The sequence below is a fragment of the Hemicordylus capensis genome, chromosome 5, assembly GCF_027244095.1.
Source record: "Hemicordylus capensis ecotype Gifberg chromosome 5, rHemCap1.1.pri, whole genome shotgun sequence".
In the NCBI taxonomy this organism is placed as follows: domain Eukaryota; kingdom Metazoa; phylum Chordata; class Lepidosauria; order Squamata; family Cordylidae; genus Hemicordylus; species Hemicordylus capensis.
In genome coordinates this window covers 185,038,279-185,065,530 of record NC_069661.1, presented here as the reverse complement: position 1 = coordinate 185,065,530, position 27,252 = coordinate 185,038,279, and the positions used below count along the sequence as shown (strand labels likewise).

At 41.3% G+C, this 27,252-nt stretch overlaps 1 protein-coding gene and 2 long non-coding RNA genes across 6 annotated transcripts in view; 1 reads left to right on the top strand and 2 right to left on the bottom strand.

The window, feature by feature from the left end:
* Positions 1-5,177: 5,177 nt before the first annotated feature.
* LOC128327163 (uncharacterized) lies at positions 5,178-9,192 on the bottom strand. The gene is made up of 2 exons (XR_008308507.1): positions 8,929-9,192; positions 5,178-8,260 (listed from the first exon to the last, which is right to left on the bottom strand). It is a non-coding gene; the product is annotated as an uncharacterized LOC128327163 (long non-coding RNA).
* LOC128327162 (uncharacterized) overlaps positions 8,317-27,252 on the top strand; it is a 30,195-nt gene continuing 11,259 nt past the window's right edge. Inside the window, exons 1-4 of one of the 3 annotated variants that reach the window (XR_008308505.1) lie at positions 8,317-8,558; positions 12,499-12,670; positions 14,511-14,584; positions 26,699-26,767. This is a non-coding gene — a long non-coding RNA (uncharacterized LOC128327162). Of the gene's footprint in view, positions 8,559-9,413; positions 9,724-12,498; positions 12,671-14,510; positions 14,585-26,698; positions 26,768-27,252 lie in introns of those variants that run through there. The other 2 variants (XR_008308504.1, XR_008308506.1) reach the window with 2 other exon arrangements.
* MON2 (MON2 homolog, regulator of endosome-to-Golgi trafficking) overlaps positions 10,867-27,252 on the bottom strand; it is a 129,468-nt gene continuing 113,082 nt past the window's right edge. For both annotated transcript variants that reach the window (XM_053255502.1, XM_053255503.1), the window contains 5 exons: positions 24,734-24,794; positions 18,614-18,737; positions 18,144-18,351; positions 15,637-15,719; positions 10,867-12,731 (listed from right to left, as the gene is read on the bottom strand). In XM_053255502.1, the coding sequence (XP_053111477.1) occupies positions 12,568-12,731; positions 15,637-15,719; positions 18,144-18,351; positions 18,614-18,737; positions 24,734-24,794 (640 nt within the window). In that variant the 3' untranslated portion in view covers positions 10,867-12,567. The remainder of the gene's footprint in view (positions 12,732-15,636; positions 15,720-18,143; positions 18,352-18,613; positions 18,738-24,733; positions 24,795-27,252) is intronic.

Below are 27,252 nucleotides of genomic sequence, written 5' to 3'. Positions count from 1 at the left end.
TTTTGGCTCTTTATTGTTTGCAGAACTGCTGTGAGCTTCTTTTCTGGGGTTAAAACACAGTTTGTAAAATAATTTAAATCTGCTAATAGATAAAATCAAGTCTAGAACTCCACCAGCTTAGACTTTCTTCTGAGCTGTTTCCTTCCAACCCAAGTGTATATCTATAGATACTGTGCCTCCTTTGTAACTTCCCCATATACTGTATCAAGTCCTGCTGTAGTTTGTGGGAGGGTTTTCTGAAGAAGCAAAGTTGGAATGAGAAATGAAGAAAATGGAAGTAATCTTTTAAATACCAGAGTGTGATCCACAAAAAGATGGCAGTTGCGTCCAGATTAATTGTAAACTATAACAGGAAACTGACATGCGCAAGGCTCCAGTCCAGAAATTACACCTCATTGTGGGTTCATGCTCATGCGGGTATTGTGATGAGATAATTCGGAGTTTTGGGTGAAGAGGTGATAGGTTAAAAGGTTACAGGTAGATCATTATCTCTAGACCAAACTGAATCAAATGAAATAAGGAAAGGGTGATTTTATTCCTAATATTATGTATTTTAGGCCTCATTTACCAGCTATGAATTCCTGATCAGCTTCTTGTTTTTATTGTACTAGACACATGCCAATTTCAGATGAATGAGAAGAATAGTACTTGTTAAGGTTCCATGGAGGAACACCTACTGGCCAACATCCAAACTAATGCTGTGTTTCTAGAATATAATCTGTGTGGGCTTAATGTTTGTCAACCCCCCTTTTCTGTGTCTCATAAAAATATGATCCCGAATGTCCTCTAAAGCTCAGGGCCTTATTTTCAGAAGGTACAGAGGGAAGAAGGGATAGCTAAAAACAGGGATAGCTAAAAAAAGGGATAGCTTACCTGTAACAGATGATCTGGTAGTGATCTCACGATATTCATAAACAATGGGTAGTGCACCTGCACAGACCGACTTTGGGTAAAATTTGTTAGCTCCTCAAGACGCCCCCAACCGCCTCCTGAGCGTGCCCTGCAGAATTTTATGCAGTACTGCCAGTATAAGATATTGCAGGGCATGCACAGGAGGCAGTTGGGGTGTCTCGAGGAGCTAATGAATTTTACCCGCAGTTGGTCTGCACAGGCACAGAACCTATTGTTTATGACTATTGTGAGATCACTATCCAGATCAATTGTACTCAAGTGATGGAAAATGCTTTTCTCCTGGTGTGGCATTAGTATGGACCACTAATAAAAGCAAGAATCATGCCACAAAAACTGTGAGATTTAAAGGGGCTACAAGACTGTTGTGTTCACTAGGAAAGACTGGGTATAACTAGATAATGAAATAGGGGCTGTTACATCTCTTTGCCTGTCCTTTTTTGTAACCTTCAGGTAAACACCAGTGTGACATGGGAGTAGTCAGTGTCAGACTTGGAGCAGGAAGACCCTCTGTCCTCAGCCATGCAGCTAACTAGCCTTGGGTCAAACACCATATTGCAACCTAGGCTACTTCATTGGATTTGTTGAGAAGTTATGTGCACTGCCCGAGCTGCTTGGACAAAGAGTGGGATGTAAAATGTATTAAACAAATTATGTGATTATTATTAAAAATACTTAAATACTGCTTTTCAACAAAATTTCTCCAAGTGGTTTATGTAGCAAAAGGAATGACACCATTGTGAGCCCCTTTGGGATAGAGAACTCTCTCTAAACAAATAAGTAAATTTTAAAGGAGCAGGAGGGAAATGTAGTATCAGCAATAGGAAGAGATGCTATACTGGGTTGAACAGGGACAGTGCTCCTCACCCTCCAGCTAAATGTGAGAGCCACTATTTCAAAAAGTGACTTTTTATTCAGGTAGCAGGGGACTAATCCTCATGTGGTGGTATCATGGTATACAACGCCTTGCCTTTGCAGCTTACAGCCAATACAAAGGAAGGGAAAGCCAATGTATAGCAGGATCTTATTCTGTCACGTTTCCTTAGCTGCTATGAGGAAGAGGAGAAAAGAAGTACTGAATGACAAGTCTGTCCAATTAAGCACTAGCATGGTTACTCTTCTGGATTTTTCCAAGATACCAGGTATTGGTGTTGCACTAGAAGAGTCAGGACGATTGCTTCCCTTTAAGGTTATTACTCTGCATTAGGCATGGCTCATTTATAGTGATAGTAGCCCTAATTAGAAAACATTTAAAGATATGTCCATTGTAATTCCTTTTGTTGCTTGCATATTGACTGCAAGAAGAATCTTTGTGGCTGACATACAGAGCAAGGATGCAGCAGTGCAACAAAAGAGCAGCCTAACAGAAGTTCCCAACTGTGCTGATGCAGCGAGGAAGCAATTTTTGAAGTCCTCCCTTTCCCCAGGAAACCCTCTGTGCAACCCAAAAATGTCACTGAAGACTGCGGTCTTCAGGGACATATTTTCAGGTTGCACAGGCTTTCTAGGGAAAGGGAAGATGTAAAACATGGCTGCTTTCTCATTGCACTGGTGCAATTAGTAGGGGACATTTGTCCATGGTGGGTGATGCTGCTGGGAGGCTGGAGGGCAGGGCATATGTGCACAGAATGGGCAGCAGTTGTCTCTTCCGGTCCCACCCCAGCTTTAAGTTAAGCCACAATCTCCAGCCTGGCAAATGACCAGCCTACACAGCTCAAGTTAAAACTGGGGCAGGCCAAGGAGAGGAAGAGATGCAGCAGTGTCTGTTCAGAGCTCATCTGCCTGCCCTCCACCACCTTCCGTTAGGTTGCCCTCTTGCTGCATTAGTGCATTCTTGCTCTGTTTGTCAGCCAGTCTTTTATATCTCAACCTAAGCAGTTATTTCAAGATAAGAAAAATGGGGCTTGATGAGTGATGCCACTATTTCAAACTAAAATAATATCCATTAGTAATGAAGGGTAATTGCACATTAATAAAGCAATACTACTTCTGTATTGGTGGTAAACAGTTGCTTTTTCTGCTGCAAGCTCAGTTGCCAAGGTCTGTCTTATTCCTTTGTCCCCTTCTTGTTCAATAATCATTCTTCATGCAAATGTAGACAGAAAGGAGAGAACAGTGAAAGGTTAAAATGGAAGCAGGCTATCTTTCATCGACATGGTAATTTTGCTGCTTGGCTTGGTGCCAAATGCACATTGCAGCCACTAGCTGCCATTCCACCATGAGTGAAAGGATCTTTAATAAGAGTGTAAATAAAAGCCAGGCTGAGAAATGAGTTTTCCATCCCAGCAATCACTGGCCTAACCTCTACTGTAAATAGTCTTTCTGAGCAGCACAGATGGAATACCTGCACCTGGGGATCAAGGCAATCTCTGAGCAGTGCAATTTAAGCAGCTGGGTACAACTGAAATGGGAATTAGCTGGGATATGCTGAAGAATTCCATTTTATATATATTATGAATGATGGGTCATTCAGGATTTTGTGCATCTCTAAGTGGCTTTATTGATTTTGAACTAAAGCTCTGTCTCAGTGTCTCACTGAGTGTCTTGAAAACTGAACCTTTTAAAAAGACTCCTAAAGTCATTTGTAATACCACCAGTATCAACCATTTATTGTAATCATCATGTTCCGTAGCAGTAGAGCATCAGCAAGCATTATTAGGTCATCTTACAATTGCAATTGTTTTTTCCCCGTAATAGGTTTTGAAATCTTTCAAAAGTAAAATTATGTGCTAATTTTTAATGGCCAAATTAAAAGGAGAACGATACTGCCTTTGCTGAAGTACTTTCTCTCTATATATATTAAAGTTGTATAACTAAGAGTATAGTAGTAATACTTTGGGATATGACATCTCAAACTGCACTAGGTACAAGGCATCAGTGCTAGTTTTAGAATTGTGTTGAAGTGGTGTTTAAAGATGATTGATAGCAATCAAGGGCTGTTGTGTGCAGATTTATAGGTATTAAAGATGACTGTATGGACTGGCACAAGGCACATATTGTTAAATACTAAGATTTTAAATGGGAAACACTACCCAGTAATGGTTTTTTGCTGGGGTAGTGCAAATGTGCTCCTTCACTCTCACTACCTCCCATAAATGTGGAACCTTCCACATTCCTATACAAATCAGGATAATGGATACTGCTCCATTCTCTTCTATATAGAGATCTTCAGTTCTCTAAGTCAATGAGTGTAGGGGATGCACCCTTGCTTTGCCATAGCACCGATTGACCCTAGAATCAATTTGAGAGGCAACTATGGACCTGCCAGCGATGGTGCCTTTCCTGCATCTTTATGGTGGTGGTGTCATGGTCAGTCTCTGGAGGCCACACGAACCAGTGTTGGGTGTGTGTGTGTGTGTGTGTGTGTGTGTTGAACAACAATTGTTATGATGCTTGGCGCAGTGGGAAAATGACTTGCCTTGGCAAGCCAGTGGTTGCAGATTCAAATCCCTATGGTATGTTTCCCAGACTATGGGAAACACCTATATCGGGCAGCAGCAATATAGGAAGATACTGAAAGGCATCATCTCATACTGCGCAGGAGATAGCAATAGTAAACCCTTCCTGTATTCTACCAAAGACAACCACAGGGCCCTGTGGTTGCTAGGAGTCGACACCGACTTGACAGCATAGTTTATGAAGCTTCAAACAGTGTTGCAACCTATGAGGTGTCCTACAGAAGGCAGAAAACTATTGCACCAATCCCCTATTGTTACACCAGAGCTGCTTGTACTTGTGACTCCAAGTATCAGACAACCAACTAATTATGTAACCCCTATGTTCAAAATGACTTGAAAATTGTGCAACATCAACCCTAAACCAGGATATCTCTATGTGCATCCTCACACCATGAGTCTGCCCATAGTTTAAGATCTTCTGCCCCGGCTATCTACAAGAAGTTAAGAACACTCAGAGTACTTAATTTGGTCCCTTTTCACTTATTTTATAAGAGCATTATCCCATGGGCAGTTTTCACACTGCTTGCATTGGTGCAGACAGTAAAAAACTATATATCAGCATAGATGTGCAAGAACGGAGTCCCACAAATGCCTAAAACAGCACAAACATTAGGTTGGTGGTAGTGCTGCACAACTGAAACAGAACAATTCCAAAAGAAAATACCATGGAACATTTCTTAATTTGTAGTTTGAGTCACTTGTGAAGAACCAATAACACTAGAGCCCTTTCTTGTAAGTAGGCATTTAATTCAGTGTATTCAGAACCTGGGGAATTTGGGTAGAGTACATTTAAAATAACTTTAGCTAAGCTTTATTAAAACCAATTTAAAGTTTAATAGCATCTCCACAATGCCCCAATGCTTTAAGGACTTCATCTATATTTAAGTACAGTAATACAACAATATTTGTATGAATAGTCAGGAGGCAACTTAAACATGTTAATCTGAAGTAACAATTTCTACTTGAACTGGGTCAATGAGAAAACAGGCAAGAAGTTTTACTGAATTTAGCACCAGGTATTTATTAGTGCCTTATTTAAGAATAAGTTAACTGCAAAGATATACTGAGGTATACACACAAAATGCATCTCTTGAAAGTTACGTATGCGGGATGGGGGTGGGGGAGCCTTTTCTGGATACACAGAATTCTAGTAAAATCTTACTTTAGAAAAAGCCTCCTTTCAAGTAATTTAATTAGTATGAAATTTTGTCTTCCAGTTGCATAGAGCTTATTTTGTTGTAATATAGGACCTATACTGAAACACTGTTGTCTTAAAGTAGCAAGTTTTGTTAGGGTTCAGCTGTAAATGCACTCTCATTGACAGGAGCAAAAAACAAACAACTCCTTAAATTGAAGGAGTTGGGAAAGGGGAAAGCACTTGGGGGCAGAAGAGTCAAAACAGTGGTAGAAATATATCCATTTGAGAATTAAAGCATCTGACACTTCAACTGATTCAACATTTATTGCTTTGTACAAGCCTTGCCCACCAACACACCTTCCGGTCCCCCAACATAGAGGGGCATTTGTCTTAAAGGTCTGTTCCACACTGCAATCTTGTGGGCAATCCTGCCCCAAGAATTTCCTTGCATTTCCACTGTGGCATAAATCTTGCCCAGGGGTCCTAAGTATATGCCTAAGTGTGGCTGCTAGCAGATAAAATAAAAGCAGAACTACATAACTTCATAAATTTTCAATAAAATATGAGAATCTACAAATGACTCTGCTGCTATGTCTAAACTACACTGTTTTGACATACGTTTGAGCTTGCCTGAGCATATTTATGTAATGATTCTACATTTTTATAGAAAAAATGAACACTGGTGCCCTGATGCTTTAAAACTAATTTTGTAAGGTTCAAATATAACAAAATGGGGCAAATAGATGTAAAGACCTTTATTATAAGCCTTTGGTCTTATTTTATAATTTACCAAGATATCTTTGAGCATACATGAAGTTTTACTCTTGACATTCCCATAGAATGCCATTAATAACTGTTAGTTCATAGTTCTCAGTAGTGTTGTTAAAATGTCACAACAACTTTTATGTTGGACAAGTCTTAACTCAAGTAAATCAAGCATTTGCTACCATTTTAAAGTGGAAGATTATCACAGATGCACCAAAGCAGACTTCTCCTCTCTTCTAATGCCCTGGCAAAGACATGAATTTCAAATTATTCTTCAGTTATCCTATAATTTAAATCTTTTTAAAAAAAGTTTTAATAGAAAGGGTACTATAATTAAACTTAATTTGATTTAAGTAAAAGTGGTTTGGAATGTTTAATTATTAAGCAAAAAAAATCAGTCATTTCCTATTTTGCAGGCTTTAGTCATTAAATATGAACATTTCAATATCTAACTAGAAAAATACATAAAGTATTCTTGTTATCAACCTCCCCACTAAATGATGAACAATGAACCTTCATTAGTTCATCAAAATCCGACCTACTGTCTTCCAGTCAACAACAATTTAAGAAATTGGAATTTCTGCAGAGTTTACATGTTTTGACAGTTTTAATTCTAAAATTTCTATTAATTTGTCAGTACATTTACCCTTTTACATTCTGTGTCTTTCATGGTGACTATTTACAAAACAAACCACAATCCTTTAAAGGAAATGTAGTAATAGCATTAAAAAGCTACTTTAAAACGTATTTCAGTTTTTCACTTACTCATCAGTGAACTTGCAACAAATATTTTCATAGTAAAAAGCTGTAAAGCTTTGGGATTCTGGACTGTGCAAAAAGATTGTTCACACTGCTATGAAACAAAGCTGTACCCAACTAAAGGAAATTTCACAAGACCTTTTTATTTGGATAGCATTAGATGGTTTAGACTCAGTTAAGGGTTTTATGGGTTTTTAAAAATCATTTAGTCCAATTTTAAATTTTACTACTTGTCCCTAAGCCTTTGAAATATGGGGATATATTGTTTCAGACTGGGCTTAAGGACACATTTGTTCAACATTAAAATGAAAGTGTTCAGATTTTAAAATGATCAAGTAGTTTTTAGCATCATTTATGAGAAAGACAGCTGGCAACATATCATTATGCTTACAAACAATACTTATGCATTCTCATCTTAAAAACCAGCACTACTCAGTCCCCCCACCCCATTATTTCCTTCTGAACTATCAAGTGTATTCATTTACATGCAGTAGTATTTCCTATGGGAACACAGGGTACTCAAGAGTAGTTAACATTAACTACATTTGATATATTAAAGTGTGCCCCATACAAGCAGACTTCCCATATCACCTCAAAGTCTTCAGGCTAAGCATCACAGTCTGAATCCATTTGCGTAAGGCAGTTAAGAATACAAATTTAACATATAACAACACATATTGTGTGTGTGTGTTCACCCAAAGATTGAAGTTTGTCTTATGAGATATTGTCTAATTCAGCAGTTGCAAAATGTGCAATATATTCTAGTTGTCTACAGATAGTCAAGTGATGTCAACATGCTGTGTGGTTCACTTTAATTAGTCAATAATTTTGATACCATTTGCATAGTTTTTTTTAAAAGTAACAAACCTACACAATAAGGTTTAAATACATACATATATATCCAGAAAGCGCAAGATTAAGCAGCTTGTAAGTCTGGCTCCACAAATAAAGTCACATATCAAAAGAAGGCAGCATAAAGGGGGAGAAAATGCACATCTAAGTAGCCAAGGCAAGCTTCGTTCTGTGCAGAAAGATTGTTGCACCTCTTTAGTAGATAATTCCTGAGAAAACAAAGGGGATTCCCACTGCCATTGTCTTCATCTGCAGCCGATCATCACCGGCACTAGCAAGGCAGTAGCTTGCGCAGTTATCTCCACAGCGGGCAATGTCACAACCCGACCAACAGCACAAACTACTACCTCAGCCAGGGCCGTGGAGCACCCGACGCATCCTGAAGGGCGGGGGAGAGGAGGGGGGGAATTAGAGAGAGAGAGAGGCAGGCAGGCACACTCCAACCTCAACCCGGAGAGAGCTAGAGGGCGACGGCAGGGCCGTGGAAGGGGCTCTGCTGGCTCCGAAGGTCCTCTCGTCGCCTTTATCTCCGGCAAACATCAGCCAGACACCGCCTTTGCCCGGCTGCAAAAAAGGAGGAGGAAACCCCGCCCAGCTCGCTCCTCAGGCTTTGCCCTTTTCCTCGCATGACCTGAAGCTGACGTGAAGGAAGGAGGAAGGCGGGCCTCGTCTATGAGGTGCCTTACAGGCCCCAGCTGGGACAGGAACGGGGGGGGGCTTAATTGGCAACAGACGAGGAGTTCCACGAGACCCGACGGGACGGGGGGGGAGGGAGAAAGGGGGGGGCACAATGGAGGAGGAAGAGGGGAGCATCCCCCGCGCAGCCCTCCCTCCCGGCTCCCCCACTCCAACACTCACTCGCCTTGGCCCCTCGCCTGGCTTCGGTCACACACTAGCTGAGCTAGCTCTGCAGCGGCCGTGCAAAGACCTCGTTGCCCTCGCGCGCCCCCCCCCGCCGGGCACGTGAAGCGGGGGCCGATACGCCCCCCCCGGCCATTCCACGCCCGCCGCCATAGGACGCGCTGCCTTCCCTTTCCCTCCACGCACCGTCGGGGGAGGGGTGGAGGAAGGCACGGAAGGAGATCATCACGGGACGCACCGCCGCAGTCTTTCGGCTCCTTCCTTGGAGGACAGCGGCTGTTTCCACCCCCCCTCCTTTTCTCTTCCGCACAAGCGGTAGAGAAGGCGGCGCTTCTCTCTCCTCCTGTGGTGGAAAAATGAAAGGCAGGCAGCGAGTTCCCACCTTCCCGACACTCCGTCGGTTCCCCCCCCCTTCTTCTGGTCAAAGATGAGAGACTCGCCTCACCCCGCCCAAAAAGGATTCCCGCGCACGCGCCCGGCATACCATAGAGATGGGAGGGGCTGCAGGCGGGAAGCGAGGGGACGAGAGAAGAGGATGACTGGCCTGCTAGTCATGTGACCAGAGCTGTACTGCACACATATCCTGCCAGCGCCATCTTGAAGAAGGAGAAGAAAAGGCGCGCATTGGGGGGGAGGGGAGGGGAGGGGAGGGGCGAGGGGGTGTCATGGGGTTTGAGCTCATTTCCTCTATGCTAACGCTTAGTTTGAGTCGCTCCCTACATGGGCGGGCTCTGGAAAGCTGCCCTCCTTCCGACGAATCCCGGGGAAAGAACATTCCTTCGCCCCTCCCTTCGATCAGGACGGAGAGCACAATCCCGCGGGAAAATAGAAAGTCTGCGAGTGCCAGTAACAACCAACCTGGCGGCGCGCTAAGCGAAGAGGGAAATGGGGAGTCTGCCCCTGGCTAGGCCGAGTGGACTAGTTGGCTTTGCAAGGCGAGGCGCAAACCTCCAGTTGTGGGCCCAATAATTGGCTCCAAAGGTATTGGGAGGGCGTCTTAGATTTTGAAACCAAGGCTGTAATCCTGGTTGCCTCGTTGAACACGGTGGGACTTTCTTCTGAATGAGCATAGGATGGGGCTGAATGGCAGCCCTGTTCACATAGCGTGTGTGACGAGGACCCCGGAGAGGAGACCCGAGCTCTAACCCGAGGCTCAGCTACGGAACTCACTGCGCTGTTGCCAATATCCCATTGCCCAAATAAGGGACGGGAGTACGCGGAGTCATCAGGAGCCCGAGTAGCGGTGCTGCTGTTTGTGTTATCCACTTTCAACTTGGATTGCTTCTCCTCTGCTTACTAATAATCATCGTTGGCCCGACTCGATGTGCTGTCATTTTGTTTTCTAGAAAGAGAAGCACTGGTAGCCAGTAACTATAGGGTTCTCACAGAAACAGTATATATGTAGTAGTCATAGCTACTTGCGTGATTTTGAGGATCGCAATACCTAGAGAATAGAGAAGGGCACTGAGGGGTAGGTGGAGGAGAGGCAACTTGATTGGAGTTTTGAACACTTTAAAAGGAACAGCAGTCACCTAAATAAAAGTAATTGTATGGGTGGCCAACATTTAACATTATAAAGGAATACAAGCTGGTGGAAATACAAATTTTCTCTTCCATAATTAAAGTCCTCTTATGTATTACTTGATTTGGATTTGTCACTCACTGGAAGACACTTTACTTCAGGAGCAGGTAGTTATTGGGCAGATCATTATTTCCCCACAAAGTAAATGCCAAATAATGTTCAGTTGGTAAGTAGATTCATAAACGTCCACAAACTGAAAGCAAACTGTGCAGCTAAGGGGTGAAAGGGCATGAAGTAAGAGTACAAGGTCAGCTAGGTAGGCTTAGTAGATGATCCTAGTGGCATATAGGATAGTATCTTCTGGAGCCAAGGAGATACATGCCTTTCCATGCCCTCTCCCACCCTTCTATCAAGCTCTCAATATGAATATTGCTTGACCGCAAAAAGATAAATAGTTTCCATTTTACATAGGAGTACAGCCACTGAATGAAAGGCTGCTGAAGTGCCACTGATTTTAGGATTGGGATGAATTATTTGCTAAACCTGATCATAAATTAAGCTTTAAGCTAAGTGTGTAGGCTTTAATGTTCATTTGTGCTAAATCCAGATTTTAAAAGTTTTATTTTTCAAAAGCTATTTCAAGATAAAATAACTTAAATACAAGTAAAAATTTAATAGGTTTTTATCCATATACCCACCCTTTGGATAGTTTCATAGGGTAGGTTTACACAGCACAATAAACTGGCATTGCTATGGAAACATCTGGGAGAAGGGGGAGAGAACAGAACACTAGGCTCTGCCACAGTGGCAAAAAATGCAGTATTTACTGTACTTAATGGCAGATGGTAAGGCATACAGAATTGCTATCTGCATAGTTACTATTTTATTGAAGTCCTGTCTCACACGAGGCAAGGCACAAAATCTGCTGCTGTCCATGATGCTGAAGTGTTACCAAGAATAGGATCCCAGTATAAATATTCATTAAAATTTCAGCAGTGTGGCTGACTGTAAGAATCTTTCAGTATACAACCATGAAATGCTCTTACAGAAAATACCCACCTGATAGCACTGCACAGTATAGTAAAGGGAAACAAACATTTTACTTCATGACAGTTTACTGTATCTCTAAACTATCTTCAAAAATACACTTTTCAGTTTGTATCACACACACACATAACTTGAAGAGCAGAACAGTTATTCTTCAGGTTGAAAAGACATTACAAAACAAAGCACTTAAGATTATTGAAACAATGAACAAGAATTACAAGTAAAATATTGCTGATATTTGAAATCATCTTGCTTTTGTTGCAAATCAGCAATGGTGACCATTTTGTTTGGGGCCCAAACAAAAAATTACATATACATTTCAAATAGAAGGCTTTTTTCTTTTCTTTAAAAAAAAGCAAAAATAACTACAAAGATGGGCTGCCAAATAGAACAATTATTGAATGAAATGAGGTATGGTAGTGTTCAGAGTGCTACACAGCAGTTTTCTGCCTATGCAAATTCATTTGTTTCAACTTGGCAGCTCACAGATAGTTTGCCACTATTTTTATTCATCTGTCCTCTTAGTAGAATTGTTATTCATTGGCCACATATAAAATACATTCAAATATGCCAAAAAGGAAAAAAAAATCAACTGCATGATCAGATACGAATGAGCATATCTGCCAACAAAAAAGGCAAATATTAAGTAAAAATGCAAGCATACAACTTAGTATTAATAATAAATACAATTTCAAGCTTTTAACATTATCAACGTTTAAAAAGAATTTAAATAATAAATGCAACTTTTTTTACAGAACTTTATGATTTATTATACAGACAAGTACATATTCCCTTTGTTTACAAAGGCTGGTTACAGATAATGTGGAATGTTACAGTACCTTCTTGCATAAAATTTTAGTACAATTTTGTACTTGAAAAAACGGTGCAAAACACCTGCCTAGTAAATCCAAATGAATTGAAGTATTTTTCTTAATTACATCATTAACACATACACAACAAGCTGTACATAAGCCCACTTTTCAATCATCACTTCAAGATACTGTAGCAAGTACTGTACTTTAAAATGGATTCCACTCAGTCAGCCAGTCAGGCTTGCAGTACTATTCATCTTGAAACATTTCAGATGCAAGCTTGAAGTGATATTAATCACAAAGTTCTTGTTAGTACAGTTTAAAGGTGATCAACACTGTTTGCCAAGTTTTCCTCACAAGACGTTTCTTCAAAAGGTGTGTCACATCAGAACAAACATTCTTTTGATGGATGCCTTTTTACTTGGAGGTAAAAACTGTATTTGGTCAAGACTCTCCATTCTGTACCTTGGATGCTGGTGGGTGCATGAAGTCCTTAAAGGGAACTAAAGCCTCCTTCAGAGCAGAACAGACTTCTGAAGATGAGCAGGTGATACATTCTACTAACGTCGGGTACAAAGCAATAACCTGTGCCCATGTGTTAGCATCAACTGTAACAAAATGATTTTTTAAAAGTCATTTTTGAGTGCTCCATTTGTTTTTGTTTCTACAATGAAAGTATTTTTTTCTAACTAAAATACCCCACCCACACCCCAAAAAGGGTAACGACATTATGTGCAGCCTATTGTCTCTAATTGTCTACCCTGGGATTGTCTACCCTGTCTGTGGATTTCAGAGACAGTCCTAATGCTCTTCTAGAGCAGTGATTGCAGACAGTAGATTATTAGGGGATGGGGACATAGCTCAGTAGCAGAGCATCTGCTTTGCATTCAGAAGGTCCCAAGTTCAATCCCTAGAATCACCAGATAGAGCTGGGAAAAACTGCTTGAAACATTGGAAAGCTGCTGTTAAAATCCGTGTAGACAGTATAAGGAAGATTCCTAAAAATTCCAACCTTCACCCTGCCCACATCCCATCCCTGTCTGTAAAAGCAAGACAAAAGCCAATATTATATTTTTAGTATAATTAAACTGCAGCATAGATTTAATAAATACTTATGATTTAGTTTGCATCTTCTTGTTCAGTTGCTCTGAAAGAAATCCTTTATTATCTAAGAGAAACGTTTCTCCTGGCAATAAACTCTCCTGCTGGGCAGAAACTGATGTAACAACTCTAAACAAATGTGTTTCTAGACAAGCTCTAATTATTTTTTACCATATTACATGTTTTAAAAAAGCAGTGGAGTTTTGTGGGGAGGGGAAAGAATTATTAATTATAGCCAATCAAGTATTTTGTATTATTTTAGCCTTTTGCCAGGGCTTACAAATCAAGCATGACTCAGCTAATGATTTGTTGTGGTCCCCATTCTAGATTGTTTAAGGGAAGATGTGCAATAGGCTCTAAAATTCACTTGCTGAAGGAATCACAGCCAAGCTCCACCTGTGTAAGCAAGCAATGTTGAATATTTTAAAGCAGAACACCTTTGGCTGTGTTTGCTGAATTGTGTGCTTGAGAGCGAATACTTCTGACTGCTGCTTGCACTCAGGACACGCTTTGTAAGAGCGGAAACGCATTGCTGAGGGTCAGTGACAGGTTTCTAATCTTAAAGAGTGTTTCCGGGGCACGACCCTACTTGGAAATATTAGCTCTCTTGCACAACAGTGTGTGGAGGGCTGGGGAATTTATACCAAGGATTCCTGGCATATCTCTGCAGACCCTTCTAATGCATGCGCTTCATTAACCAGGATTTCAGCCACTCAGAATACGTAGGCTAACTTTATACAAGCAGTACCCAGTTCACAGAATCTTAGTGTTGGAAGGGGCCTTGGATGTCTTACAATCAGGAAATTCTTCCTAACAACTAGCCTAAATCTGCTTCCTTGTGATTCCAGTGCCTTGGTTCTAGTCCTGCCCTCAGGTGCCACAGAGAACAGTTCTGCTCCTATGCAAAAGCCCTTCAAATATTTGAAAATGGCTATCATAGCTCCCCTTAGTTGATCATCATCATTCATACGTAATGCTTCTCTCATCTTAAGTACCATTATAAACTCTGCTCCAGACGGCAAGATACAGTCCTACTTGCCTAGCCCACATGCTGGCCCATATTGCCTTGCATTTATACTTGGATGCAATTCCATCATCACTATATATCCTTCTAGCAAGTAATATAATTAACTTAGACTAAATTGTGTGCTATGAATCGTAGGATTTCTGCTCCTTTTCTGGAAGCATTTCTTGTAGTTCTAGAGAATTTTTGCTGAGCCCCTTCCAGCTTTATTTTGCTTTAATGCTTATTATTTGGATTGAGAGGGTGCACTTTTCTCCTCCAGGACATGCAAACTATTCTTTCAAAAACTGTGTGGGGCTCTGATAGCCAACAAATGAAACTGACAAGAAATGAAAGGTGAGAGAAAAGGATTATATTTTTATCACTGTACTGTTTCTTGCTTTTAAATTAAAGCATTATTATTGTGTGTATATGTAACTTCTAAGCCTGTGCAAAGATGCTGCCTTGAAGCTGAATCATTTGCACCCTGTTGCTGGCTGGCCTGGCACAGAGGTGGCCACTCCCAGACTTTTTTTTCATTCAATGAAATGTTCTGTGCAACACTGGGGCGGGCTGTTAAGGCTCTGCACTTGCAGGAAGCCTCAGAGACATCATGGAAGCCATGCAGGACAATGTGCACAGAACAATGGGAAATGTAGTACTTACCACTTTCCCCACAGAATGGGGAATGTGATAGTAAGGACTACATTTCCCAGCATTCCATATACACCAACCCATGCAACATGCCAAGGCTGTGGTGCTCTTTAAGAGCGCTCCCCAGAACTGCATAGAGGACTGCTCTGCGCAGAAGTAAGCAATGCCTTCATGTGGGAAAGGTGCAAATGATTTCTTTGATAATTCAAGGTTGAATCTTTGTGCAGGCCTAGTAATTTCCTCTTGCCTCTTTGGACTCAGTGGCAACGTGGCTAGAGAAGTGAATGGAGAGGTGTTTAGAGGAGGTCAACTGCCCAAAATATTTTACTTATTTTTGGAGAAATATATTTTGACATAATAAAATATATCACATAAAGTATCATTTCAAGGAATCCAGTTCTTCCCTGAATTGCTTAGGCTGAATAAAATTAAGTATACCATCCCAAAAAGTGAATTCACAATGGATATCCTGACACAGGAAACACACTGACTGGCTAATTCAGGCAAATGGAGTTTATCCCTAAAATCATATTTAAATCTCAGTATGTGCTATCACACTAGTTAAGTACACATACAAACTACTTGCAAAGTCAGCTCTTTGTCATAAAATCTCAAATGAGAAAAATATTCTGAAAAAATAGTTTTATTTTATGAAGAATTCATATACTGGATTATTTAAAGCTGTATTGAAGTAAAAATGTATGCTATTGTAATATTTTACATAAGAACAAATAACATCTACTTGTTTTACTTACCATTTTCAGGCTGAGTTTTTTTAAGAGAATCTATGAGAGTACTGACAGCTTTTAAAACAAATATTATTTCTGTGACTTGTTGCCTATGAAGAAGAAAACAAAATAAACTGTAAAGGACTCTGCTTAAATCAAAATGTGATTTCTTGGATTTTAATATATATGTCATAATATTGAAACTATGTATGCATTTTTTAAAAGCACATTTCAGTAATAACCTTTAACAAAAAAAATTCCAAAAGTATAATCCCCCCCACCCAAAACAAGAATTTCAGATTATTTATACAGAGTTTCATTTTCAGAATACTTGTCAACATGTCATGCCCAATTAAAGTGTCTTCAACTAAGCTTTGAAATACAAGAGTGGCACTGTATTCTTTGTGGCATCTTACTATTATAATTTTTGAAGAACATAGAAATACTATGACTAGCATCCATAGAACTGTAGAACTGCTTCTTTGAATCCAAGGGGATTTTAGGAGTTATGATTCTCACAGAAATCTCATGCCAAATGGCAAACTCTTTTTTTAAACTAAGGGTCATTTCAAAAGCAGTTTCTGTTAGGACATGGATATTATTCTTCAAAGAAAAAGTCACCGGTCGACATCCAGAAGATTAAATTAGCCAGCCATGACTACGTCCCATTGCAACTAACTGGACTTAAGTGTACTATGATTAACTTGCCTCATTGATTTCAATGGTGCTTATTTGTTTATCATATTTATGTACTGCCTGATATGTGCATTTCTAGGTAGTGCACATAATTTAAAAGAAATATAAAACATTGAAAACAGTTAACACAATTTCATGAGATACAAACAAATTAAACAATTTAAGATTAAATTTCAGTTAAAAGGCTGAGAAAACAGGTGTGTCTTAGGGTCTTAAAAAGAAAACAGAGAAGGAGATGCTCTTATTTTAACAGGGAGCATATTTCGAAGTCCCGGGCCAGCTACAAAGAAGATTCTGTCCCAGGCCAGCAGCAACCATAACTAGATCTCTCCAGATAATCTATAGGTGATGGGGTTCATGACAGAGAAGGCGCTCTCTTAAGTACCCTGGACTATTGTGATGAATAGGCCTGTGTGATTATTCAGCTTCAAATGGCTAAAGCCAAATAATGTGCATATCCTTCCTGGAGGTGGCCATTCCCACTGTTTACCTCTCTGTAGAGTGGTGTACAGTACCGGAGAGGGCCCTTAAAAAGAAACAGAACTGCAGCAAGATCCAGATAGGTGTGCATAGAAGTGTAGTCCTTCCTAGTTCTTTCCTACAGAAAGAGCTCCATAGGGAAAAGCGCTGGGAAGCACTCCACTTCCCAGCACTCCTTTACTTTCTAGATGTTCCTATGGCTTGCCATGACTCTGGTTTTTTTAAAGGGCCTCTTCTGGTGTAGCTCTTGGCTCCACTCTGCGGGGACGTGAGTGGTGGAAACAGCTACCTTTGTGCTGCACCAAGGAAGAAATGCATATTAATTCGGCTTCAACCATTCGAAGATGAATAATAGCACACGCTTAATGATTTACTAGTCCGGATGTTACCCATTGGGTGCATGCAAATCCCTGGGCTACAGCTAAGCATGCTCTTTGAATCCTGCCTTGTGTTAATTTTAAGGTTTAGTCATCCTGAGAATGACCATTACTTCAAGTAGCTTTCTAATGTACAATTGCCACAGGCACAGTTGGTATCATTCATTAAACCAACCCCTAATCCTATGTTTTTAAAATGTTTTATTAAAATCATAACCGGAGGCCAGTCAAATCAAATTTTAATTGCTCAACAAGCCATGTCAACATAAAATATTAGAACAAAAACAGATTTCATTACAGCCCATTACTGTTTTTATCAGTAACATCTTCCTGATTTGAGAGAGTAAGGAAACAGTTGATATGTTAATTACATTTGTTACAAAACTGCTCTCAATTCCTGAGCAGCTACACCAAACTTGCTGCAACTGGACAACAAATAAACTTATAAAGATAATCAGTATTAATCAAATCAAGTAAGCATCTCCAGTCTACTTTTTACTTTTATATCATTATATATGGCACAGGAGAGGAAATAACATGTAGCCACTTAATAGCGCAGTGGGGAAATGACTTGAATAGCAAACCAGAGGTTGCCGGTTTGAGTCTTTGCTGGTGAAACACTTATATTGGGCAGCAGCGATAAAGGAAGATGCTGAAAGGCATCATCTCATACTGTGCAGGAGATGGCAATGGTAAACCCCTCCTGTATTCTACCAAAGAAAACCACAGGGCTCTGTGGTCGCCAGGAGTTGACACCGACTTGATGGCACACTTTATCTTTACTTTAGAGGAAATGACATTTTTGAGCCCTACTGATAAAAGCCTCATTAGGTCAAAGGCTGTGTTTAACAACATCCTGGAAGATACTGAGATGGCACAATTTGGAATCTCAGTGCAAAAAAACCTTCCAGAGGGTGCAGACATACAACCTTAATAATAAAAGGTACACAAGTATCTTTCGTTATAAAGCCCAGTACATACCGTGGAAGAGGACACTTCCCACTTAGTCTTTCATCTTCTATATAGCGATATAGCACATCTTGCGATCGTTTTAAGAGAACAGAGAGTGCCATTCGTGAAATATAGCCTTCCTGAGGAGTTGTCACTTTATTACTGAATGAAAACTGAAGTAGTGTTTCAAAGCACATCTTGGAAAATTCCTCCCTCATACGAATATCTATTTCTGCTTCTGTTAAAACACAAACCTATTTTTAATGTCTTTCGCTAAATAGTTAATCTTTAAATGAATTGTTGAAAAGAACAGCAGATCATTTAGGAAAGATAATTATTACAAGAGCCAAACACATCAGAGATAATACACAGAAGTACATACAATTCCTAAACTGTGTACATTTTCTGTACATGACATTTAACATCTTCGGTCCAATGTTTACTACAACAGGAATACTTCCATGCATCTTTTGTTCTAGTTCATAATTTGATTAACATACCTGTAAATGAAGAGGACTGAGAATGTATTGAGCCCTTATTAAGCATCGTCATAATCTGACCAACAAATTCCTTGGGAATAAAGTTAGCATATGGCAGAATCTCTGTGCTGATGAGTTGTACCACCTACAACAAATGACGCACATAAGAATGTTTTATGAAAAAATCATTTAGCAGAAGTTTATTAAATACACAGGATATTTAGATACATTATATGACGTTACTGAAAGGATCTTTGTCAGCAGACATGTTCACTGAGACTCATGTGCAGGATGGAACACAGGAACAAGCCTTGAGCTCATCTGCTCTGCCCACCATCCTTTGAACATATGTTAACCGGGACATATGTGTATAAGAATCTATGTGAGTACAGTACTGCTATGTCCATTCCCGTTTTAATAGAAGATGGGATGTCTGAATAGGAACTATTTGATCAGGCTCCAATTCACGTTAAACCCTGAGTATAGTATTCATGTTTTAGCCCAGGGCTCCTGCCTGTGTTGTGCCACATGCATAGCTTACATTCCCTTGCGTGATGAAGAATAAAATGTTCCAAAAGAAAAAAAAAAGGGGGGGGGGAGAGAAGAATATGTAGGGAGCTATAGAGAGTTCCCTCATTGATAGAGAACCAGAGGAACTGTGGAATAAAATCCAAGAAGTTGTTAAGGACGGATGTGAAGAGAGACTGCCAAAGACCAAGAAAATAGCAAAATGGATGGTAGAACAGAGGGTGGAAACTGCCAAGAAGAGGAGAGAAGTCAAAGTCAAGAAAGATAAAGACCTCAGGAAGGAACTTAGTAGGGATTTTCAGAAAGCTGTTAGAAGAGACAAGGAAGAGTACTACAGTGTCATCTGTAAAGACCTTGAAGATGGAAATAGACAAGGAAAAACAAGGAAAGTTTTCCAAAAGATCTCTGAACTCAGAAGGAGGTTCCAACCTTGGATTGGTATGTTAAGGGATGCCAAAGGACAGACAGTAACCGATTCAGAGAAGATCAAACAGAGATGGAAGGAATATACTGAAAATCTGTACAGCAGGGACAACCACCTCCAAGATACTCTAGAAGGTATTCCCTACTTGCAGGAACCTCTAGTACAGGAGGATGAAGTTAGATCAGCACTCCAGTCATTACCAAGTCAGAAGGCTACAGGAATTGATGAAATAGCTACAGATATAGATAGGTATAGATACAGGCAACAGAATCAGTCAAGGCTCTAACAAAACTATTCCAGCAAATTTGGAGACTGACAGAGTGGCCAACAGATTGGAAGAGGACAGTCTACATACCCATACCAAAGTAAGGAGAATTAACAGATTGTGCAAACCATCGCACAATATCCTTAATTTCACATGCTAGTAAAATAATGCTCAGGATCATCAAACACAGATTAGAGCCCTACATGGAAAGAGAAATGCCAGATGTTCAAGCTGGTTTCAGAAAAGGCTGAGGAACAACAGACATCATTGCTGATGCACACTGGATAATGGAGAAAGGTAAAGAATTCAAAAAAGAAGTCAACTGACTACAGAAAAGACTTTGTGCTGACCATGTCAGGTTGTGGAATACCCTTAGGGAAATGGGCGTCCCAGAACATCTCATTGTTCTCATGAGAAACCTATATACAGGACAGAAAGCCATAGTCCAGACGGAACATGGTGAAACAGACTGGTTCCAGATCGGCAAAGGAGTAAGACAAGGCTCTATACTTTCTCCTTATTTATTCAATTTTTATGCTGAACATATAACTGAGAGAAGCTGGATTGGAATAAGATGAGCGTGGTTTTAAAGTTGGAGGAGGAAACATCAATAACCTGCGTTACACTGATAACACCACTCTGATAGTGGATGATCTGCAAGTTCTAGTAATGAAAGTCAAGGAGCACAGTGACTACGACTAAATATAAAGATGACTAAACTAATGACAATGGGTACAGCAACCAGCCTCAGGATTGATAATGAAGACATGGAAGTGGTGGATAGCTTCTGCCTTTTAAGATCGACTGTCAACAGTAAAGGATCCAGTAGTCAAGAAATACACTGCAGACTAGCACTTGGTAGGGTTGCAATGAAGGCCTTGCAAAGGAGATTTAGATGCCGTGACGTGTCTATACATACAAAGATTAGAATCGTTTAAAAAAAATGGTTTCCCCCAAGACACACTATGGATGCGAAACCTGGACTTTGAAGAAGCAAGACAGAAGAAGTACTGATGCTTTTGAATTTTGGTGCTGGAGAAGACTTTGGAGGATACCATGGACAGCCAGGGAAATAAACAAATGAATCATAGAACAATCAATCCAGAATTTTCACTCGAGGAACATATGACCAGGCTCAAACTATCATACTTTGGACATATGTGAAAACTCAGCTCCCTTGAGAAATCAAGGGAGGACGCTGGGAAAAGTTAAAGGAAAGCAAAGAAGAGGACTAGCAGCCAGAGGCGTATCTAGGGAAAATAGTGCCCAGGGCAAGTACTGAAATTGCACCCGCCCCAAACATCTGACACTCATCTTTCAGATAGCTTTACCATAATATCAGCTCAAAAATACAAGTCAAGCTCGTTAATTAACAAATCTTCTAATTAACAAATTATGGCACTACCTGAAAATTATAACTGCACCTTCCTTGTTTGTTACTTCTCTCTCAGCCTAACCTACTTCAAAGGGTTGTTGTGAGGAGAAACTTAAGTATGTAGTACAAGGAGCTCTGGACTCCTTGGAGGAAGAGTGGGATATACATGTTAAAATAAAATAAAATAAAATAAAATAAAATAAAATAATAATATGAAGAAAAACATTTTCTCTGAGTGTTAGAAGTCCAGCACAGAGGAGGTGAAACAGTGAAGCCTAAAGGGGACATTAAAGCATAGCCTATCTTTATTCTCACCAATATTGATGACAACAGTATCAATTTTCCTTATGAGTAAAAATTTAGGCAAAATCCCTGGCATTGCTTGATTAGAATTAGCCCTCAGGCGAGGTGCGAATTATGGGTGCCTGATATCAGACTTTCAGTACTGTCTCCATTTAGTTAATCTCTGAAAGCACAGAGAACATGAACTCTGTAGTGTAGAATACTAGGCTACTAGCAGATAAACTATTAGAAGTGTCAGTATGATAAAAAGTGTGTTGAAGAGGAAATCAGATATGCTTCCTTTATAGCTATACACTGACACTTTTCTATGTAACACAGAAGATGAAGCCAGAACACAACTAGCACATATCACTTTTTCTGCACTAGCAATTCCCAGTTCACATTTACTGTCTTTTAAACTCTCTGCTCACCCTTGCAGCTGACCTAGGGCTGCAACTCCTCAGAGCAGTGTATCTTCCAAACTGCTGAATTACAGAAGTAAGCAACCCAGCACAAGCACATTTGTAATCTGGAGAGTGGTACACATTCATGGCTAGAATGCTGTAAAATGTAGATCAGCTGGACTGCCCAACAGAGACGTCAGGCTAGCTGACTTCTGGCGGGGGGGGGGGGATGCGTCGCCAGATTGTAACACTCCAAAATAGCCAGAACTGGGAAGGGAGGAAGGAGGGAGGAGTGGCGGCTGGAAGAATAAACAGAGGAAGGCTGGACTACTATACTATCTTCTTAGTTTAGTCTCTTTCCGAATAAACCACCATTCGCTCCCTCAAAAAAACCAACAACAAAACACACCACCACTCTCTCTGGTTGAGATGTCTGGAATCATGCTTGGAAGGGGCCAAAGCTCAGAAGAGGCTACTAGCGGGCAGCGTGGCAGCTAACGCTTGTCCCTAACCCAACGGCAGGCAGGCAGGCCTCTCTGCTGTGGGCCATTTTCTACAGCAACATGTATGAGTACACTCTCACGCAACTCAAGCCACAGATTGAGGAGCGAGGGGAGGAGAGGGGTGCCGCCTGGCAGGCAGGAGGGAAAGAAGTGTACAAGGGCTCTTCCTTCACATAGGGGGAAAGCTGAAAGAAAGCGCCAGCCTGCCCTGCTGCAGTGCAATCCTGCCTGCTCCTCGGAAGAGCCCCGCAGGGAGGACTTGCTTCCCCTGCGCCTCCCTCTGAGCCAGAGATTGGGGAGCGAGGGGAGGGGAGCGGGGACGCCGGGCCGGGGAGGGAAAGAAGCGAACAAGGGCTCCTCCTCCACTTAGGGGGAAAGCTGAAGGAAAGTGCCAGCCTGCCCTGCTGCAGTGCAATCCTGCCTGCTCCTCGGAAAAGCCCCGCAGGGAGGGCGTGCTTCCCCTGCGCCTCCCTCTGGGCCAGAGATTGGGGAGCTGGGGAGGAGGGCCAGGCGGGAGGGAAAGTAGTGAGCAAGGGCTCCTCACCCCGGCCCCGGGGAAAGCGGAAAGAAAGCGCCAGCCTGCAGTGCCTGCTCAGAAGAGCCCTACAGGAAGGGCTTGCTTTCTGCCTCACCTGCGCCTGCTGCCTCATTATTGCATTCATTTATTTCAAAGGTTTTTTTTACACTTAAACAGCCGCAAAAACCTCTCTGAGCAGCAGAGCAGCTAATGATTAACAATCCAATGGTGAGCAGATATGCTCAGCCAGCCAGTAGCTGCAGGGTCCCTAGACAAAGACCAAGCAAACCCTGGTGGTCCCACCCTGCCTGCAACCAATGCGCACACACAGAAAGTTTCCCATTCCACCCCACACACTGACCTTCCAAGGAGAACTTTACATTGGCTTGGGGGAGCGGGAGAGAGGAGGAAGAAAGATCATTCAACAAAGTAGGCAGCAGGAGGACGCGCGGGCGACACACAGAGCTTGTGTGTTAGCTTGTTTATTTTTACTTACTTTGGAAAAGGGGAGGGATCAATTAAGAATGCAGCGAGCAAAATAAAAATGGGTCGAAGTGACAAAGGATTAGGCAGCAGCAAACACAACAGCAGCACACGAGGATTAGCAAACAGCACGAGATTCCCAAATGCCCAGCAGCAGCTGCAGTATCTCTCTTCAGCAACCCACGTGGATGCAGGCACATGCGCTGATTGAATCGGCATGGGGGGAGCGGGGGACGCCGCACGCACTCTCTGCCAGGTCACCAATGGGAGCGCTCAGTGCCTGCCTGTCCCCACTCGCCCGGACTGGGTCAGAGATTCTCGCAACTCATGTGAGTGAGTCGAGTGCACTGTGCCTGCACGAGTGGGGGTGGGTGCGGGTGCCATCCGGAGACAGCGTATGGTGATGGTGAGCAGCGGCGGGGGGCTTCCCAGCACAGTGCCGGCGCCCCCACTGGCTGATCAGAGATTTTTATTATTATTATTATTTAAATTTTTTTTTAAAATTTTGTGCATAGTGGAGGGGAATTCTGCACCCCCTTCAACAGTGGCACCTAGGGCACATGCCCTGGCTGCCCTAGCCTGTATACGCCCCTGCCAGCAGCAAGGTGGATGGACTCAATTACAATAGCAATGAATGCACCACAGAGACCTTAAAGGCCAAATTGAGGACAGATCATTCTGGAGAGAATCTATCTATGTGGTTGCTGAGAGTTGACACTGACTTGATCACACTTAATAAATTGACTTGATCGCACTTAATCAATCAATCAATCATAGGAACATAGGAAGCTGCCATATACTGAGTCAGCCCACTGGTCTATCTAGCTCAGTATTATCTTCACAGACTGGCAGCGGCTTCTCCAAGGTTGTAGGCAGGAATCTTTCTCAATCTTGGAGATGCCAGGGAGAGAACTTGAAACCACCTGCTCTTCCCAGAATGGCTCCATTCCCTGAGGGGAATATTTTACAGTGCTCACATGTCTAGTCTCTCATTCATATGCAACCAGGGCAGACCCTGCTTAGCTAAGGGGACAAGTCATGCTTGCCACCACAAGACCAGCTCTCCTCTCTATGCTGGCCTTGGGCCGAAATAAACAATACTACTACTACTAGCTCTCCTCTCCATAGACAGATACTATTGTGTTCAATACAATGTACACACAGAAAAGGTCTTCTGTAAACAAGTTAGTTTTATGTATGCAATAAAATCCGCACTGATCCATACAGTAATCACAACAACCAAAACCTGACTTTGTTGATAAGTTTAATAAATTTTTGATTAATTGGTATGATTAATGCAGAATCTTGTTAGCAAGTATTTCTAGGTTTTTTATACATATGGTAGAAATTATATTCTCACCTCAACATCAATGCTTTCATTTCTCTGGAACTCTTGGATAGAAAGATTATCTGGAGGTGAGCTGAAAAAGAACAAAATATAAAAATGTACTTTGAAAGCTATATGAAAAACAAGACTATTTTAGGGACTATTTGTATACATAAGCAGTTAATGTTTTTGGAGAACAAAAACCGTAAATTATGTGAGTGAAAAAGTCAAATAATCCTTCAAATAGCAGCTGCCTGAGGCTGCCTCTCATGGTGTAGACACACCAATTCAGAGACTTACTGGAGGAACAGTGTAGGTCTTTAGTCCCTTAGACACATGGGTTTTGTTTTTTTTAGTGTTCTTGTGCTTTGTGGATGCACAATACATTAACAATATTAGCACAGCAAATAGTTTATAATCCTTATTTAATTCATTCTGCAAATCAAGTCTTATTTACAAATGTAGCAGACTGAAACTCATCCAGTAAACCAATGGTGAAGCTGAGATTTGAATATGCTAAACCACATAAAGAGTCATGCTAAACAATCTCATTTACAGCAGACACATTCTTTTCATACCTTCATTTCATTTTATGCTTAATCAGCTTACTCAGTTCATTAAACATTTTAAACTAGTCACATTATAAATGTAGTAATACATCCCATTTTTTTCTTTCCCCCTCTCAGAAAGAGACTCCACAAAGCACTAAACAGATGAGAATGCTGTCCAATTATTTCAGCTTTTCAGACAACCTCTCATTGTTTTCTAACCTTTTTTAGCCTAGTTTCTTTAAGGAAAGTAAGTTATGAGATCACCTGACATTCTCTCTATCTCTGTGTGTGTCCATCCGTTTGTCTTCCACTATCAACTTTGCAAAATGTCAAGAGACAGAAGTTTGTGAAGTATACAAATTTGAAAAATAATAAAATAAAATAAATACCTGGACCAATAGGAATCGAATTGGTGGAGTTTCACCAACATATAGGGACCAGTTTATAGGACATATAGGGATGCCTCAATGGCACAGTTTGTGATGATATCATCAAGATGGCCATCTAACTGATTTGAACCAAATGTGCTACAGCTGTAGGAACACTTCAATGGTGTAGTTTGTGATGATTTCATCCACTCTGATTCAAGATGGCAGACACGTGAATGTTTAAGGTGCAAGTGGGCTTTGTGAACTGCCTAACTGATTCAAACCAAAATTAATTCAGTTGTCGGGATAGTGAAAGAAAAATAGGCAGATTAGTTCTTACAAGAAAAACAGGTTGCTCGCCTGTAACTTATGATCTGGTAGAGATCTGTTGACATCCATAAGAATGGGTAATGTGCCTGCGCAGGACCCTTGCGGTAGCATGCCACAGCTTGTTGAGGCGATGAACCCCACCCCCATGCCTACAGCTATTTAAAGGTGGGCCAGGCGCATGTTCTTCAGTTCTTGGACGACCACCATGGAGGACGATCATCAGGAATCAGGTGAGTTCATCATCATCGAAGAAAAACAGCGTGTACACTCAATACGCACATAGTGTAGCACTATGTGAAATAGCAGAGTGGTGCAGTATACTGCACAGTGCAGTAGCAGAGAGGTGGTTTGGGAGAGTCTTATGGATGTTGGCGGATCTCTACCAGATCATAAGTTACAGGTGAGCAACCTGTTTATGTGGATCAAGATTCATAAGAATAGGTGTTTGGCTAGCTCCCAATGGGGGAGAGTGCAGGAGTAGCTATTGTAACACCTGAGTCAAAACACTTTCCCCAAAGTTTGCCTCAGCAGCAGCGCGCACATCTATGGTGTAATGCTTGACAAAAGGTAACTCTGAACTAAGTTGCTGCTTTACAGATGTCTGTGAAGGTTACTCCCGATAGCAGCTGATAAAGCGTAGGCAAGAGTTGAGTGGGCCTTGATAGCTTCTGGTGGTTTCACATTCTGTGACTTGTAGGTCAGCATAATGAGCTAAACTCGCCATCTGGACATTTTGTCTTGAAATGCAGGAACCTCTCATAGAGCCCTTGTATGCCACATGCCTCAAAAACGCTTGGTGGTTCTAAAGTCTGATCCAGGTAAAATAAAAGCACTCTTTGCACATCCAAGGAGTACATTGCATGTTTTAAAGGGGTCGATGGTTTCCTGAAGAACATAGAGAGAACAATGTCCTAGCTGAGATGGAAGTCGAACACTACCTTGGGGGTCCATAGGCATTAGCACTTCAATAGATTCTGGTGTATAGCAAATCAATCCACAATGCTGTCAATTCACTAATGTGTTTGGCCGTAGTTATGGCAAGCAAGAAGGCAGTTTTCAAAGTTACTAGATAGATCTATCACTTGATAGTTGCAGAACCCATTGGTTCAAATGGGGCTTCAGTTAAAGCCGAAAGGTCCAAGGATATGTTCCATGGTTCGACAGGTGTGCGAATGGGTGGATACAAATTCATGAGGCCTTTCAGGAAAGCCTTACTCTCTGAAAAGATAGTCTTCCCATCACAGCCTGGATGTTTTGAGGAGAGTGCTGCTAGATGCACCTTTAAAGATACATTAGCCAACTC